The 13,565-nt window shown below is 35.1% G+C and overlaps 2 protein-coding genes across 2 annotated transcripts; both read right to left on the bottom strand.

The window, feature by feature from the left end:
* Positions 1-5,197: 5,197 nt before the first annotated feature.
* Positions 5,198-6,696, bottom strand: LOC112291887 (succinate--CoA ligase [ADP-forming] subunit alpha, mitochondrial). The gene has a single exon (XM_024539842.3). It carries the CDS (start codon positions 6,450-6,452, stop codon positions 5,478-5,480), a length of 975 nt encoding a protein of 324 aa, XP_024395610.1. The 5' UTR covers positions 6,453-6,696; the 3' UTR covers positions 5,198-5,477.
* Positions 6,697-10,456: 3,760 nt separating this feature from the next.
* On the bottom strand, positions 10,457-13,180 carry LOC112291888 (uncharacterized). Its single transcript, XM_024539846.3, has 3 exons — positions 12,152-13,180; positions 11,601-11,973; positions 10,457-11,432 (listed from the first exon to the last, which is right to left on the bottom strand). The coding sequence occupies exons 1-3, from the start codon at positions 12,366-12,368 to the stop codon at positions 11,087-11,089; spliced, it is 936 nt and encodes a 311-aa protein (XP_024395614.1). The 5' UTR covers positions 12,369-13,180; the 3' UTR covers positions 10,457-11,086.
* Between the last annotated feature and the right edge of the window lie 385 nt (positions 13,181-13,565).

Raw genomic sequence — 13,565 nt, 5'->3', positions numbered from 1 at the left:
CAGTAACGAATGGTACAAAGGATGTTTTGTCTATATTGATATGGAGAATTAATGGGTTGCATTTAAATTTCAATTAATCCTTTTCAATGTTGCCAAAACGGTGTTCATTGTAAATAAGTTGGATTTTTAAAAACAATTTGGTAATTTCTGTAGAAAAATAATAAATTAACTTAATATTATATTAAAAATAATAATTTCTGTAGAAAAATAATAAATTTGAAATTAGGCTTTTTGAGCCCCTTTGGAGTAGCATTGCTTTATTGTCAAAGTAGAAAAGCAAATAATTCCTTTTTATATTATTTTCAATAATGAATTTTAAATGCCTCTTATTTACCTTTTTTTTTTTTTTTTTTTTTTTTTTTTTTCTTATTCTTCTTTGCATGCAAAAGACGTCTTTAGCCAAAATAATAATACCAGTAATATTATTGATCAATTGTTTGCAAGTAATGTTGAATATTGGACTTGGTATTGGACTTGGTATTGAACAATTTTTATTTGACTTGGTATTGAACTTTATGTTTCTTAGAATTTGATTGTCTGGCATTGTGTTTGATTTGTATTTTTTAATTTTTAACTTTTATTTAATTAATTGTTCTCATACTTTGCTACTATGCATTTCTTTTCTTTTACAAGTTGATTGTTTCTTTACAAAACTTAAAGTATGAATGTTGTAGTTACATTCTTTAAGTCAATTTAGACTTTTTTTTTAGTTGCTAAATGTGTTACTATATTGCAGTTAATTTTTATGTTCCACATAATTTTCTCAATAACATTATTTATATTCGTAAATTATATAAAGTTTTAAATAAAGTTTTAAATAAAGTTTCTCCTTTTTCTCAATTTTCTTGATGTGGATAATTGAGGAATAAATGCCATGCTAAATTCAAATTAGCCATTTACTATTTGACAAAACAGAACAAACCATGTGCTTGAAATTTTTCAATTAAAAATTAATACGATGAATTTTAAAATTTTAAAAAATTTCTATTGACTATTAATAATTTGATGTTTTTTATAAATAATTTATAATCATATCTTTAGTTAATTCCAATTAAAAAAAAATTAATATAATTAATCTTTAATATTTTATATTCATATAAAACGGATCTCTTATCTTAAAAGGTTACTTTTTAATTAGTAATGTAGCTTGTATTAGAGTGTATCTAGAATATTTTTCTTAAATACAAAAAAAATGATGTAAAGGAAAAAAACCACTTTAAATTGAACTTCTTCAAAGGCTTAACAGTGAATACTTTGTTTTTAAAGTAATCTATACTTTTTATCATCATATTAGAAAATCATTTAATAATTTTTAAATTATCACAAACCAAATTTTATGTTATAACTTGATGAAGCAAAAAAATAATATGAGCAATTTTGATGTTAGCAACTACTTTTTGAATTCTATTTATTTTTTAAGATTTGTAATGTTTAATTTGATGCAATCAACTTTAATAAAATATTTTTATAAAATTGAATTAAAGTTTATTTATTATTATAAAAAAGAAAAAAGTAAAAAAACTTAAATTTTAAAACCTACATCAATTTTTTAAAAATGTATTAAGATTATAAAATATAGTAAAAAAAAATATTACAAAATAATAATAATAATAGTAAATCTTACAAGAATTGTAAATAGTTATAGAACATTATACATTCTATTTAACATTATTATCTCTTTATAAGAAGGTTTAGGCTACAAGTACACCCCAAATTGCTATATACATATCCAAAAAAATAGAGACCTCTAATTGATTGTTTGTTTTGTAGAGATTGACACCTATCATTACTGCAGAGATCTTACTATCATCTCCTACAACAATCTTGCTTGTTGGTCAGGGGGTGAGGTGAAGAAGCAACACTTCTATTCAAGTTTGATTTTAATTTTTTTTTTCTAGTCTTGTAGCAATTTCTAGTCCCAGAGAAAGTCCTTGACTTCCTCTCAACTCTCTAGTCTTGTAGAGTTTCATGCTTCATTTTTTCTAGCTCGTGCTTTTCATTTTTACTCTTTTAGGCTAGCTTATTGTAGATGTCTTCTATAATCCATTGGGCCTTGAATTTACTCTTGAACTCTTGTAGAGCTTTGGTGATTGCTACTTAAGCCTCAATGTATTATTTATAGTCGCTATGGCTAGATTTCTAAAATTTAAATAGTATTTTGCATGTTCATATCAAGTAAACATGCAAGTGTACAATTGTCATTTATAATACTTGGTTATCAATGTTTGATCAAAGTTTCTTATCTTCTTTTTTTCTTTTTTGTTCTATCCCATATCAAACTCTCAATGCCTTTTAAAATGATACCATCACTTGTAACTTGATTTGCACACTAAAAGTCCATCAGCATTGATAATATATCTCCAAACTCTTGTGTTGCATGATATATGTATGGCTTTTATATCACAAAGCTTTGTGATATCTTCATCAATTACAAGAGCTCTAACTTGCAGTAGCCTACCAAAGAGAAAAAAAATTACCTCATCAACTAAGATTCTCGTTCATAGTAAAGCATCAGAGTCATTGTCTTCTTCATGGCAAAAAGAGTCTCCATATAGTCAATATCAAGGCACCATCCCGAGCATGAACACATAGATATCATTCATTTATCACAAATTAAGATATGAAAATTTGGTTGGAGGTGAGCAAACTATGTCATCTTTGTTGTTCCATATGCTTTACAACATCTCCAAATTGTTCACACAATAATGGCAAAACAATAATGGATAGTGGAATTGCTCATGCTTGTCCTAATTGGGTGTATATTGGCTAGTAGGTGGGATGACGATATGTATTTTGAGCACACTCATGCTTGGAATAAAATGAAGTATGAGACTAGGGAGATGGAGAAAAAAGACTTATTTTAGGATTAAGAATTGCTACAAGGCTAAAGAAACAAAGTTAAAATCAAATTTGGGTAGGGATGCTACTTCTTCACCATGCTCTTCATTGGGAGTTGGATTGTTGCAAGGAATAACTACATGACCTTTGCAATAATGGCAAGTATGAGTCTCCACAAAACAAGCCAATTAGATGTCTATTTTTTTTGGATGTGTGTATAGCGACTTGGAATGTACTTATAGCTTGAGCCTTATAAGAATATCAATTTGTGTAGTACTTCGATTTTTAAATATATCTATTAATAATGTTAGTTTTTAAATTTAATATATATATATATATATATATATATATATATGTGTGTGTGTGTGTGTGTATGTGTGTATATGTATGTATGTACATATGTATATTTAGTAGTTATTCAATCTCTAAAAAAAGTACAAATTTACTAATTTAAATCACTAATTCAAATCATATTTATAACTAATACATGAACAATGCTTAATGTTATTTTCTTAGGAAAATAATTATGCTTTGATTTTTAAAGAAATTTAAGATATTTTACATATTTCTTGAAATAAATAAATAATCATATGTATATATATACACGTAATTTATTTTTAAAAAATAATATAGTACATTTGTAAGTAGATTTCTTCAATAAGAAAAAAAAGCTTTTCAATATTGGAGTTGTAAAAGTAATCATAATTTTTATTTCTTAAAAAAATCCTTATTATAATAGAAAACGTCAATAGGCTTATTTTTTTTCTTTTAACTCATATTCTTTCTAACTTTTTTCTACTATTACCAGAAAGTTACAGAAATCAATTATTACATTTAAATAAAAATAAATAAATAATTTTTTTTAAAAAAAATCTTTTACTTTTTCCGTATTTCACTACTAATTGTATAATTGTTCATCTTATATAAATCAATTATTATATTAAAAACTTGTCTTCAAAAATATACTTGATATCAATGATTTCATGCAATAGTAGATTATCCTTAAAACTCCATGATTACATTTTAAGTAGAATGTTCATTACTACCTCTTAGATGATGTATGATGTATGATGTATGACTTCTTTTGGTATATTGTAATTTAAAAGCTTTGGTCACTATTTTTGTCCACAAATATAATTTTTAAACTACTGAAAATTATAATAGAGTATATGGTCCCTATGACAATTAGTTAAAATGAAATTAAAAAATATAATTGTTTATTTACTTTTTCATATTTTTTCTAAGACCTGAAAGCTAAATGGTTTACAAGTTATTATTGGAACATGAGAATACATCAGTTACCTTTATTTTTAGCAAAACATCTAACATCATTAAACTTTTTGTATGTAAAGTATTTGAACAAGTAAAACTTTAAATCCTACACATTTAATTGAACCATCGTTGAGGTATAGAATTGTTTTGTAACAAGGAAAATAACTATTTTAAGGAATTTCAAACTAATTGTTTAAAAAGAAAAATGTGGAACTCATTTTGTTTCCATTTGTGTTCCTCAATGTCTTTTTATTACTAACAAGGTGGGTGGGACACCTAGTTATCATGTAGAAACAAATTAGGAACATGCTGTCATTTTAACACCTCTTGAAATTTTTAATTCGTCTTATGCTTTAACCGTTTATTCTTCATTCATTGATCCAGGACAACTTTGCAACATTCATGATGTTTCTTCTACTTTTGCACATCACTTTTACTGTGAATTTAAGTAACTGCATTTTGTTCAAAGGTATTACCTACAACTATTTCATCATCTTTCTCCATTCAAAACTAGAGCCCTAAAATTCCCACTTTGTAGCATGCTTAATCCAAATCTACTACCGAACATGCTTTGACTTAGCGTACTTCACGTACTTAAAATTTCAGATGTCGACTGAAGCCCATGATCATTCCTAATTTAAGATATAAGCTCAGGAATTTGGCTTGGGAGGCACGAGATATAGTTTAGTGAAAGCATTCCACTACATCAGCGGGATCACTCTCATAGGCACAGCACCATACTGTACACAAGTTTTGCAGCTGCTCTAATTGCATAGAGAGTAGGCCTGAAAAGGGATGACCAACATACCATGTTTCACACAAAGAACTCTGAGGGAAATTCAATCCTAATACTGGACACACAAATCAAGCTTCAGAAAATAGAATCCTTCGAAACCTACATCTGAAACGCATGAAACGTGGTCAATAAGTACATCAGTAACAAATGCTCAGCCCTGTCACATACCACAGTATTCTTGGTGAATATTAGGGTAAGTGTTGAGCTGCGGTACACTACGACCATCTGTTCGTAGTGTAGAGAGCACAGCAGTACTCCTAAAACAAGTTATGCAATTTCTGCAACATTGGATTTAAATAACAGCAATAATTACGAAGTATTATTAGTATCCTGAACTGCAATAAATTCAATGAAATACCCCTCATCTTTTGGCTTCCACAAACTAACCAAAAAACTCGCATCCAGTTGAAAAAGGAAATGTAAGCTTGGCACTATACTACTCTTGTATTAAAATTCGGGACTTACAGAAGCCAGTGAAAGAACGGCTTCCACGTGCCAGCTACATGTATAGTGCGCCAAATAGCTCATTGCCATCAATGATATTATGCATCCTAAACATTGTGTACATTGCTCAAATTAGGGCGCGCTCTTCAAAGACCTTCAGCATAGTGGCTCCAATTTGTGCAGGCGACTCACATACGGTGACACCAGCTGCTCTTAGAGCATTGATCTTGTCTGTCGCAGTCCCCTTTCCTCCAGAGATAATTGCTCCGGCGTGTCCCATTCGCCTCCCAGGAGGAGCCGTTAAACCTGCAATAAATGACACAACTGGCTTCTGCGTACCACTTTCCCTAATGAAAGCAGCTGCGTCCTCTTCGGCAGACCCTCCAATTTCACCAATCAACACTATTCCTTCAGTTTGCGGATCATCCACGAACTTCTCGAGACAATCTACAAAATTCGTCCCATTGAAAGGATCGCCGCCGATCCCCACGCACGTGGACTGCCCTAGGCCTACTGCAGTCGTCTGGAAGACTGCCTCATACGTCAAAGTCCCAGATCGCGACACAATCCCAATGCGTCCAGGCTTGTGGATGTAACCTGGCATGATACCAATCTTGCACTCACCTGGCTTGATGATACCAGGACAATTAGGCCCGATTAGGCGTGTCTTCGACTGTTGTAACAACGCCGACTTCACCTTCACCATGTCGTGCTGCGGGATGCCCTCCGTGATGCACACAACCAGATCCAGCTCCGCATCTAGGGCTTCCAAGATCGCGTTCGCCGCCAACGACGCAGGCACGTAAATCACTGACGCGTTAGCCTTCGTCTCCTTCTTCGCTTCCGCAACAGTGTTGAAAACGGGCAAACCTAAGTGCTCTGTCCCACCCTTCTTCGGTGTCACTCCTCCCACCATATTGGTACCATAGTCAATAGCTTGCTCCGTGTGGAACGTGCCATTTTTCCCTGTGATCCCCTGGCAGATCACTCTCGTCGTCTTGTCCACAAACACAGCCGGCCTGGAAGACAGCTGCCTCCGCCCGCCATCGCTATGAGTTGCCAAGCGCCCGAGCTGCCGCGCGATGCCAGCAACTCTTCTCATCCTTTCACTGCCTGCCTTCCTTCCTTCCTTCCAAGCACTAGAATGAGAATGGAGCTAACAACAACAACAACAATAACAGTGGCGAGAGCGGCAAATCCTGTTCCGCCTGCATGCATGCAAGCAAACCCTAGCGAGAGATGAAAACCCGCATACAGCGTTGATGCTCATCCAGTGTTGTAAGTAAAGCGCCGATAGCATTGCTTGGAATCGTCGCTTGCCGCTCACCCGCCCACGCCTGTTCCGAAAACGAATCGGCTCCTGAATTGTTGTGAGAACGTGGCACTCTCGCCTGGCCTCTGTTCCCACCGCCCCCGTGTTTCGCTCTGCGCCCCCCCCCCTTCCATCGTCGTTCAACATTCTGGTGCTGGAAACCCTAAATTACTTCATCGGTTCGTTTTAATAATGACACTGGCGCTTAAAAATTTTAACTGGTTTAAACTTGTTTAGTCCTTAAAACAATGTGCGTGTGTGTGTGTATATATATATATATATATATAATCTAGTGGAAACTCATGTTGATGGCCATGAAAAAACTCTAAAATTTAATTTGTAGTTGCTAAGTCAAAAGTTGACCACTCCTAACAAAATGTTGGCTAAGGAAAAAAAAAAAAACAAAAAAACAAAAAAAAAACAAAACAAAACAAAACAAAAAAAAACAAACAAAGAATATATTCATACCAATGGAACCACTTATGCTTGTTTTAGTGTAGTTTTTCCAACTACACTAAAACAAGCATAAATAATTACTACAACAATTTTTAATTACTACAACAATTTTTAATTACTACAACAATTTTTAATTACTACAACAACCTAAATAACTAAATTAAAAGAATTTTGGAATAAATTGAATTTATGGTGATGTTTTTATCTTCATTGTTTTTAGGATATAGGATCTTAATCATATTTGGAGAAGTGAAAACTTGTGTCACTGAGCATAAGAAAGTGTACTCATGTGCTCATGTGCATTCTTGTAAATTCTCCAACTTCCTATGGATTCTTGTATGTTTCCTTGCATTTCCTGAGTTCCCATGGATTCCCATGCATTTCTTCAGTGTATATATATACATATACATATAGTTTGTTTTATGTATCATAATATAGTATAATATTATGAAAATATATGATAATAGTCTATCACTATATATATATATATATATATATTTAACAATTTTGATAGTTAGAATTTTAATAGAATGTGATTCAAAATCAAAATCTAATCTTAAGTTATTGTTATGTCTTCATGTCCAATTACAACTTTCAAATTGGAAATAAATGATATGATTTAATAGTCTGACAATAGACAGACTCCAAGAATGCAAAAATTCTTTGATGTTTGTTGAGACAAGTCATGAAACTATGTTGACGCATTCTACAAGCAACACAGTCTTTTGATGATACAATGTTATTTTTGTGTGTGCAGAACCCAAAGCATATAGAGAAGATAATGTTAACATTATATTTATTAGTGGTTATGCTTCAAGCACCAATTATAATATTGGAGGCATTTTGGACATAATTAGGAGATACAAGAATGGAGCAACTTTGATTTGAGCAGTTTTGAAGTGCTATTGAAATCAAGGCCCTCAATGAATTCAAGGTTTATTCAGTATTGTGTAGATTAGATGCATGTATGTATAGATTCATATCTGCCTAATATATATCACATGTTTTGAGGCATTGTCTTCAATAACTATAGAAGATGTGTAAAGCACATGTTTCTGGTTTCAATGTATCATAGACATGTACTTTAGAAGCATAACAAGTAATCCAAAGCAAACTTAAGTTTTATATTGGAGTTCAGTTTTAAATGTCCAAATCAAGTGATAAAGATAGGTATTATGTTTTGCAAACATTCTTCTTAGAGATATGGCAAAAACCATGTCAAATGCTTCACAATGTGTCTACCTATCAACTTCATACCAATACCACATTCTTGCTAGTTATGCATCTTTTTACTTTTGTTTTGGCTATTAGGCAAATGTCTCTTTTTGCTAGTTATACTTCTATAGCCTCGTCAAAAAAATTGATCCATTCATTTAACAAATAATATTGTCTTCTTTTCAACTACTGCCTTGGAATAATGAGTTTCCATTCTCCACCTCTTGATCTTCTTCTTTAATGGCATTGTTGGAAGATGTCATTACTGAGAAGTGCTTGTAAAACCTGGTTTTGTTGCACAACAAAGTAAGAAGTTCCTTTGCAAAAAACAATATTGATTAAAAAGAAAGAGCACAACTTAGGTGGAAATGAAGGAAGCAAGCAATCTAGCTAGCTAGCAAGAGTGACGAAGAGATAAATGGCAAGGCAAAAACACAACACAAATGCACATCCAAGATAGAAGGAGAGAGTGCACATTTGAGGTTGTTATTGGAAATCTTGAGGACTCTAATTACTTGGAACTTGGAAATTCTCATGGTTTCAACCACTTTGTGCTCCCACATTCTCAAAGTTTCCTTCAATAGCCAATCAAAATACATTTTTGTCTTATGTTGTTTTATGTTATTACATATACATATATATATAAAATAAGTAATTTCATGTATAAATTAAGAGCTTGATGAATATTAAAATAAAATATAAAATAAAGGAATAATTTTCTTTTTTTGAGAAAGTTTTTGTAAAACAAATTCAATATTATTTTGTATTTAAATTGGTTTTAAAATTTTAAAATTCATTTGTGTTATTTTTATATTATTAGAATAATTATATTTATGTTAATAATATGTATTAAAAGAATATGAAGTACTAGCTACAAATAAATGCCAAAATTTTAGTATAGTGTCAAATATTTTTGCTAATGACAAAGATTTAAACTTAAAATTATGATAATAGGTTTCTTTTATTCTTTTATTTCTCACTCTCTCTCTTCAACCACAATATGAGGAGGAGAAAGGAAGAAGTTTATTTTATGGTCAAAATATTGTATAAAAGTACAGAAAGATCACTATTTAATAGAGAGAAATTTAAAATTTAAATTCCTTTAAATCATATTACTCCTAGAACAAATGTTTTGTTTTTTTTTTTGTTTGTTTGTTTGTTTGTTTGTTTGTTTTTTTTATTTTTTTTATTTTTTTGTATTCTTTTCATCATATCCCAAGAACATTTATTCACCTAAAATCTTAATGGAATGAGAAGATTCGTTTATTTATTTTGAAATGACTGTTTTGAATTTTAAAAAATTATCTAAAATAAAAGGCAGTGTTCTATTAATTCGCTTACAAGTTACGTGTATAACATTTTTTCTTTTTTCATTTTTATATGTTCAATTTCAAACACACTGGTACAAGTCTTCTCGTTCTTCTTCTTCTTCTTCTTCTTCTTCTTTCTTTTTTTTTTACAAAATTATGTTGGAGTTTAAGGTCCAAGTCAATATAAACCAAAGCATTAAAACATTAACAAGAATATGAAGAAATTCTTAGAAATTAGATATCACAGTTCAATTACAGAGGCAAGCAAATCTTGAGCAAGTTTAAAGAAATGCAGTTGTTCATTTTGAATCAAGTAACATGTGGTATTAAAATGTACCGTTATTTGTATATTCTTTAAAAGAAATTGGTCAGTTATTTACAGATCTAGTCTTTAGTTGCACAAAGCATAACAATTCTTTCTTTCTTATGGATCAGTTCATAAATTTCAAAACTATAACTTTCTACCAGAATCTCGATATTTCACAAAATATCTATCTATGAATATATTCACAAACACTAAAAACCACTTCCCTTTAAGAAATCAGCAATGGGTTAGAAGCATTCACACAACACAACAGACCTAAACCCTTGCACATTTATTGCAAAACTCAAAGCTTACCTTTAATTTTCACATTTGAATTCACCGAAAGTCACCAAGTTTACTGTCTTCTTAAATTCAAAAGAATCAACTAAAGCACAAAAATAAAGTACAAGGAAAAGAAAAAGTAGTCAAGGAATGCTTCCAATCCTTAAGCTGCACAGACTGATGAACTAGGAGAAGAAGACACAACAGTCCGGTGAAAGCAAAAACTATTTCATGAACAAAAAGTTTTTATTCTGATGTAAGAACCCAATGTAAAGAACCTTTCAAGGAACTGTAAAAGTTAATTTTTTATGTCTATAAATATATAAAACGAGAAGAAAACCCAATTTCTTCCTAAAACCAAAAGGGAGTTTCCACGACACCCAATTTCTAGACATCTATAAAGGCTGGTGTAGATCTGATGTTAATGGAGTGCAACCTCACTCTTCCGAACACTATGAAGCACGGCGCAATCCAAAAGAACCACTAGAAGGCAATACATGAATATAAATATAGATATAGATAATGAGCTACGGAGAAGAAGGAGCAGAAGAAGACGAAGAGGAGCTGGATGGCAACAACAACAATAACAACAGTGTGGTGGTGGTGGATGTGTTGGTTGGTGCCATGCCATGGCAACCTGATCGATGAAGAGCGAGGGAACTAGACGGAGATAAATGCTTGCAACTCAACCTTGTTGCAAGGTTTGGCACCGACACTGCCATCCATGAATGTATGTATGTGATAAAGAAGAATTAATATGCGAAGTGGGTCCCTCCCTGCTCTTGTGTGTGGGGATGTGTGCAAAGAAGATATTGTATAAGGAGAAGAGGGAGAGAGGGAGAGGAGGGGGGGTTAGTTCACCACTTGCAGGAGACGAGCAGGCACTTGCCCTTGCCGTAACCGTTGTTAGCATCCTTGAACGCCTTCGCTTGTGCCGCTTTCGTTGGCTCGGATGCATACAACGCTTTTGCAAAACTTCGCTGAATTGCACGCGGAGACATGTAGAAATGCATGTTGGTGCGGGAGTTGAGAATGGCAGATATGGCCTGACGGAGCAGCTCGTCTTCCGTGAGGAGCCCGCCTGCGAGTGTCTTGCTCCCGTATTTCTGCTGCGCGCCTTTGCCGAACACTGTCCCCACGGTTGTTTTCCATGGTTGCATGTCCTTGGGCCAGTAGCATTTGTAGTCCGGGCGAAGCCAATCCCTGGGATGGAGGGGCAAAGTGGTTACTTACTGTAATCCCATGAACCGGAGAATGTTGAAGAAGCCGTGTGGATATCAAATCAGTGAAGGAAGAAGAGCAAAAACAATGCAATGCACCGATGCTTAATTCTAGATTTAGAGCTTTGGAGAGAAGGATTAGGGCACGCACAAGCATGAGCAAGTTGAGGGGCGTCTGTTGGGGAAGGGAATCGTGATGCCGCCTCCACTCGGTGATGGTGGTGGTGATGGGCCCTTCTTCGGCTTGGAGCAGAATTCCATCGGTAGCGCAGGTTTGTAAAATAGAGGATCCACCACATACAGAGCCTTGAAAAGGAATTTGGATTTCAAGGTCACGGTCTTCCCTCCACCTCCGACGATACTGCATTTGCTGTCCGGGCTTCCAGCCAAAGAGACTGAGCACCCCGTCAAGTCCTCCTTCCCTTTGAAACTGACGATGAAATCTCCGAGGAAATTTGTTGATGCATCGGCGTAGTCCACGACATTCCCCGATGCATCCTTGCATTCGACCTTCACTTTCGCTTCTGCAACACAAGGGATTCCCGGTCAGATCTTCCAACACTGCTTCAATTTTACCGAAAGCCTGATTACTTCTAATGTTTGTCTTGTGCTTCTTCAAGCTTGCCGATGGGAGCAAATGGAGACTGATAATTCAATGGCAATGAGGGAATTGGCTGGGCGGTTGTGGCTGCAGGAACCTACTGCTCATCGGATGTGCGTATGGGAAGACTTTGTTCTGAATGCACTGATCACAGAAAACTTTGCCGACAACCACCGCCGACCAGAGTGTCCATTCCTTGCTGCCTCCATAAACCTGGGTCTGCGCAAATGCTTGCTCCTCCGCCGACACAAGTGCGACATGGAACAGTCCATGAAGCGCTACCACCGCAAGGACCGCCACTCCTATCCTCATTTCCATATTGAATTTCCACAGCACCAGTGGGGAGATTGGATAGCCCTTCAACCTGGAGACCAGTGTTGTCACCGCACGGTATCGACACGCGCATGGGGAAACTAAACCAGCTACCCACTTAACCTCTGCACGGAACTCTCAAGGGAAGTGGACCTGTGTGGCTGTCTTGCTACAGCAGAGGAGTAGATCAGTCCTTCAACCCTAAAACCTACAGCATCTCATGGCAAGTTTTCTGTGTGAGCAACCAACCCTTTTGAGCTGCTACTGCTGCTGCCGCCGCCGCTGGACCTTGAAACAGTACTCTCATGGAACTGCAGACATGCAGCGTGAGGTGATATGAGAATGTGATCTGGAGATCGGGTATATGTATGAGCATAGCCATGGCTGCATTTATGAGAATCGTTGCGAGGGTTGGTGGTGACGGTCGGAGGCGCGCCGTAGACTAGCGAAGGATTGACAGAGCGATGCGAACCATCACTTGACTTGCTGGTCAACCGCGTTGACAGGTTACCTACCCTCCCCCCCCCCGATCTCCCTTTCCTCTCATTAATTGCATCCCCAAGGTTCAGACTCATGACCATCTCCTGGAAATGGCAATCTTTTCGAGACACAGAGATGTTGGGCATTGAATGAATGTCAGCGAGCTTACACGCGACATGGCCGGTTGTCTTTCATTGCGCCTCCCAACTACTTGTAACGGTGGAGCTACCTAGAAACTCCGCTTTCGTTTGTGGGGAGCAGTCAGGGGGATGCATCAATACAAACACTGCAACTTGAATTCATTCATGGAGGTGAGGATCAATCAAGCCTTGGACTTGTTGGGACTGCATCGATTAACTCCAAATAAACTGCTCTCCTCAAGGAACACACGGACACATACTCACACTTCAACCAACTGTCGACACTAGGGGAAAAAATTGTGCCGTAAAAGCAGCAACTTTCACGCCCAGCTCAATCGCCTTCATTCAGCACTATTTTGAACTGTCGATTTCATCAACTGTCTGCAACTCTCTGCAACTGTCAAACTGGATCTCTGACATTCAATGCAACTACACAGTCTCAACGTGGTGAGTTTTTGTTGGTTAGCTTCGGTAGAACACACAGTGAGATGATGTTCCTACCTTGACTATAGTAACCATGTGTCAGTCCGGACTTGCATGAAGTCACAGATGCCTGGATATGTGTGGCGATGAGCTTTGAGTA

Source organism: Physcomitrium patens, chromosome 14 (genome assembly GCF_059467195.1).
Source record: "Physcomitrium patens ecotype Gransden chromosome 14, ASM5946719v1, whole genome shotgun sequence".
Taxonomy (NCBI): Eukaryota; Viridiplantae; Streptophyta; class Bryopsida; order Funariales; family Funariaceae; genus Physcomitrium; species Physcomitrium patens.
The sequence above is the reverse complement of the archived record's forward strand: the minus strand, read 5'-3'. Positions and strand labels throughout refer to the sequence as shown.

Excerpts from the sequence above, each read along its gene's own strand:
- LOC112291887 (XM_024539842.3), bottom strand. The coding sequence starts at position 6,452 with ATGAGAAGAGTTGCTGGCATCGCGCGGCAGCTCGGGCGCTTGGCAACT.
- LOC112291888 (XM_024539846.3), bottom strand. The coding sequence starts at position 12,368 with ATGGAAATGAGGATAGGAGTGGCGGTCCTTGCGGTGGTAGCGCTTCAT. Across the intron at positions 11,974-12,151 it reads ATACGCACATCCGATGAGCA|AAGCGAAAGTGAAGGTCGAA; the intron begins GTAGGTTCCTGC and ends CTTGTGTTGCAG. Across the intron at positions 11,433-11,600 it reads CCCTCAACTTGCTCATGCTT|GGATTGGCTTCGCCCGGACT; the intron begins GTGCGTGCCCTA and ends CCTCCATCCCAG.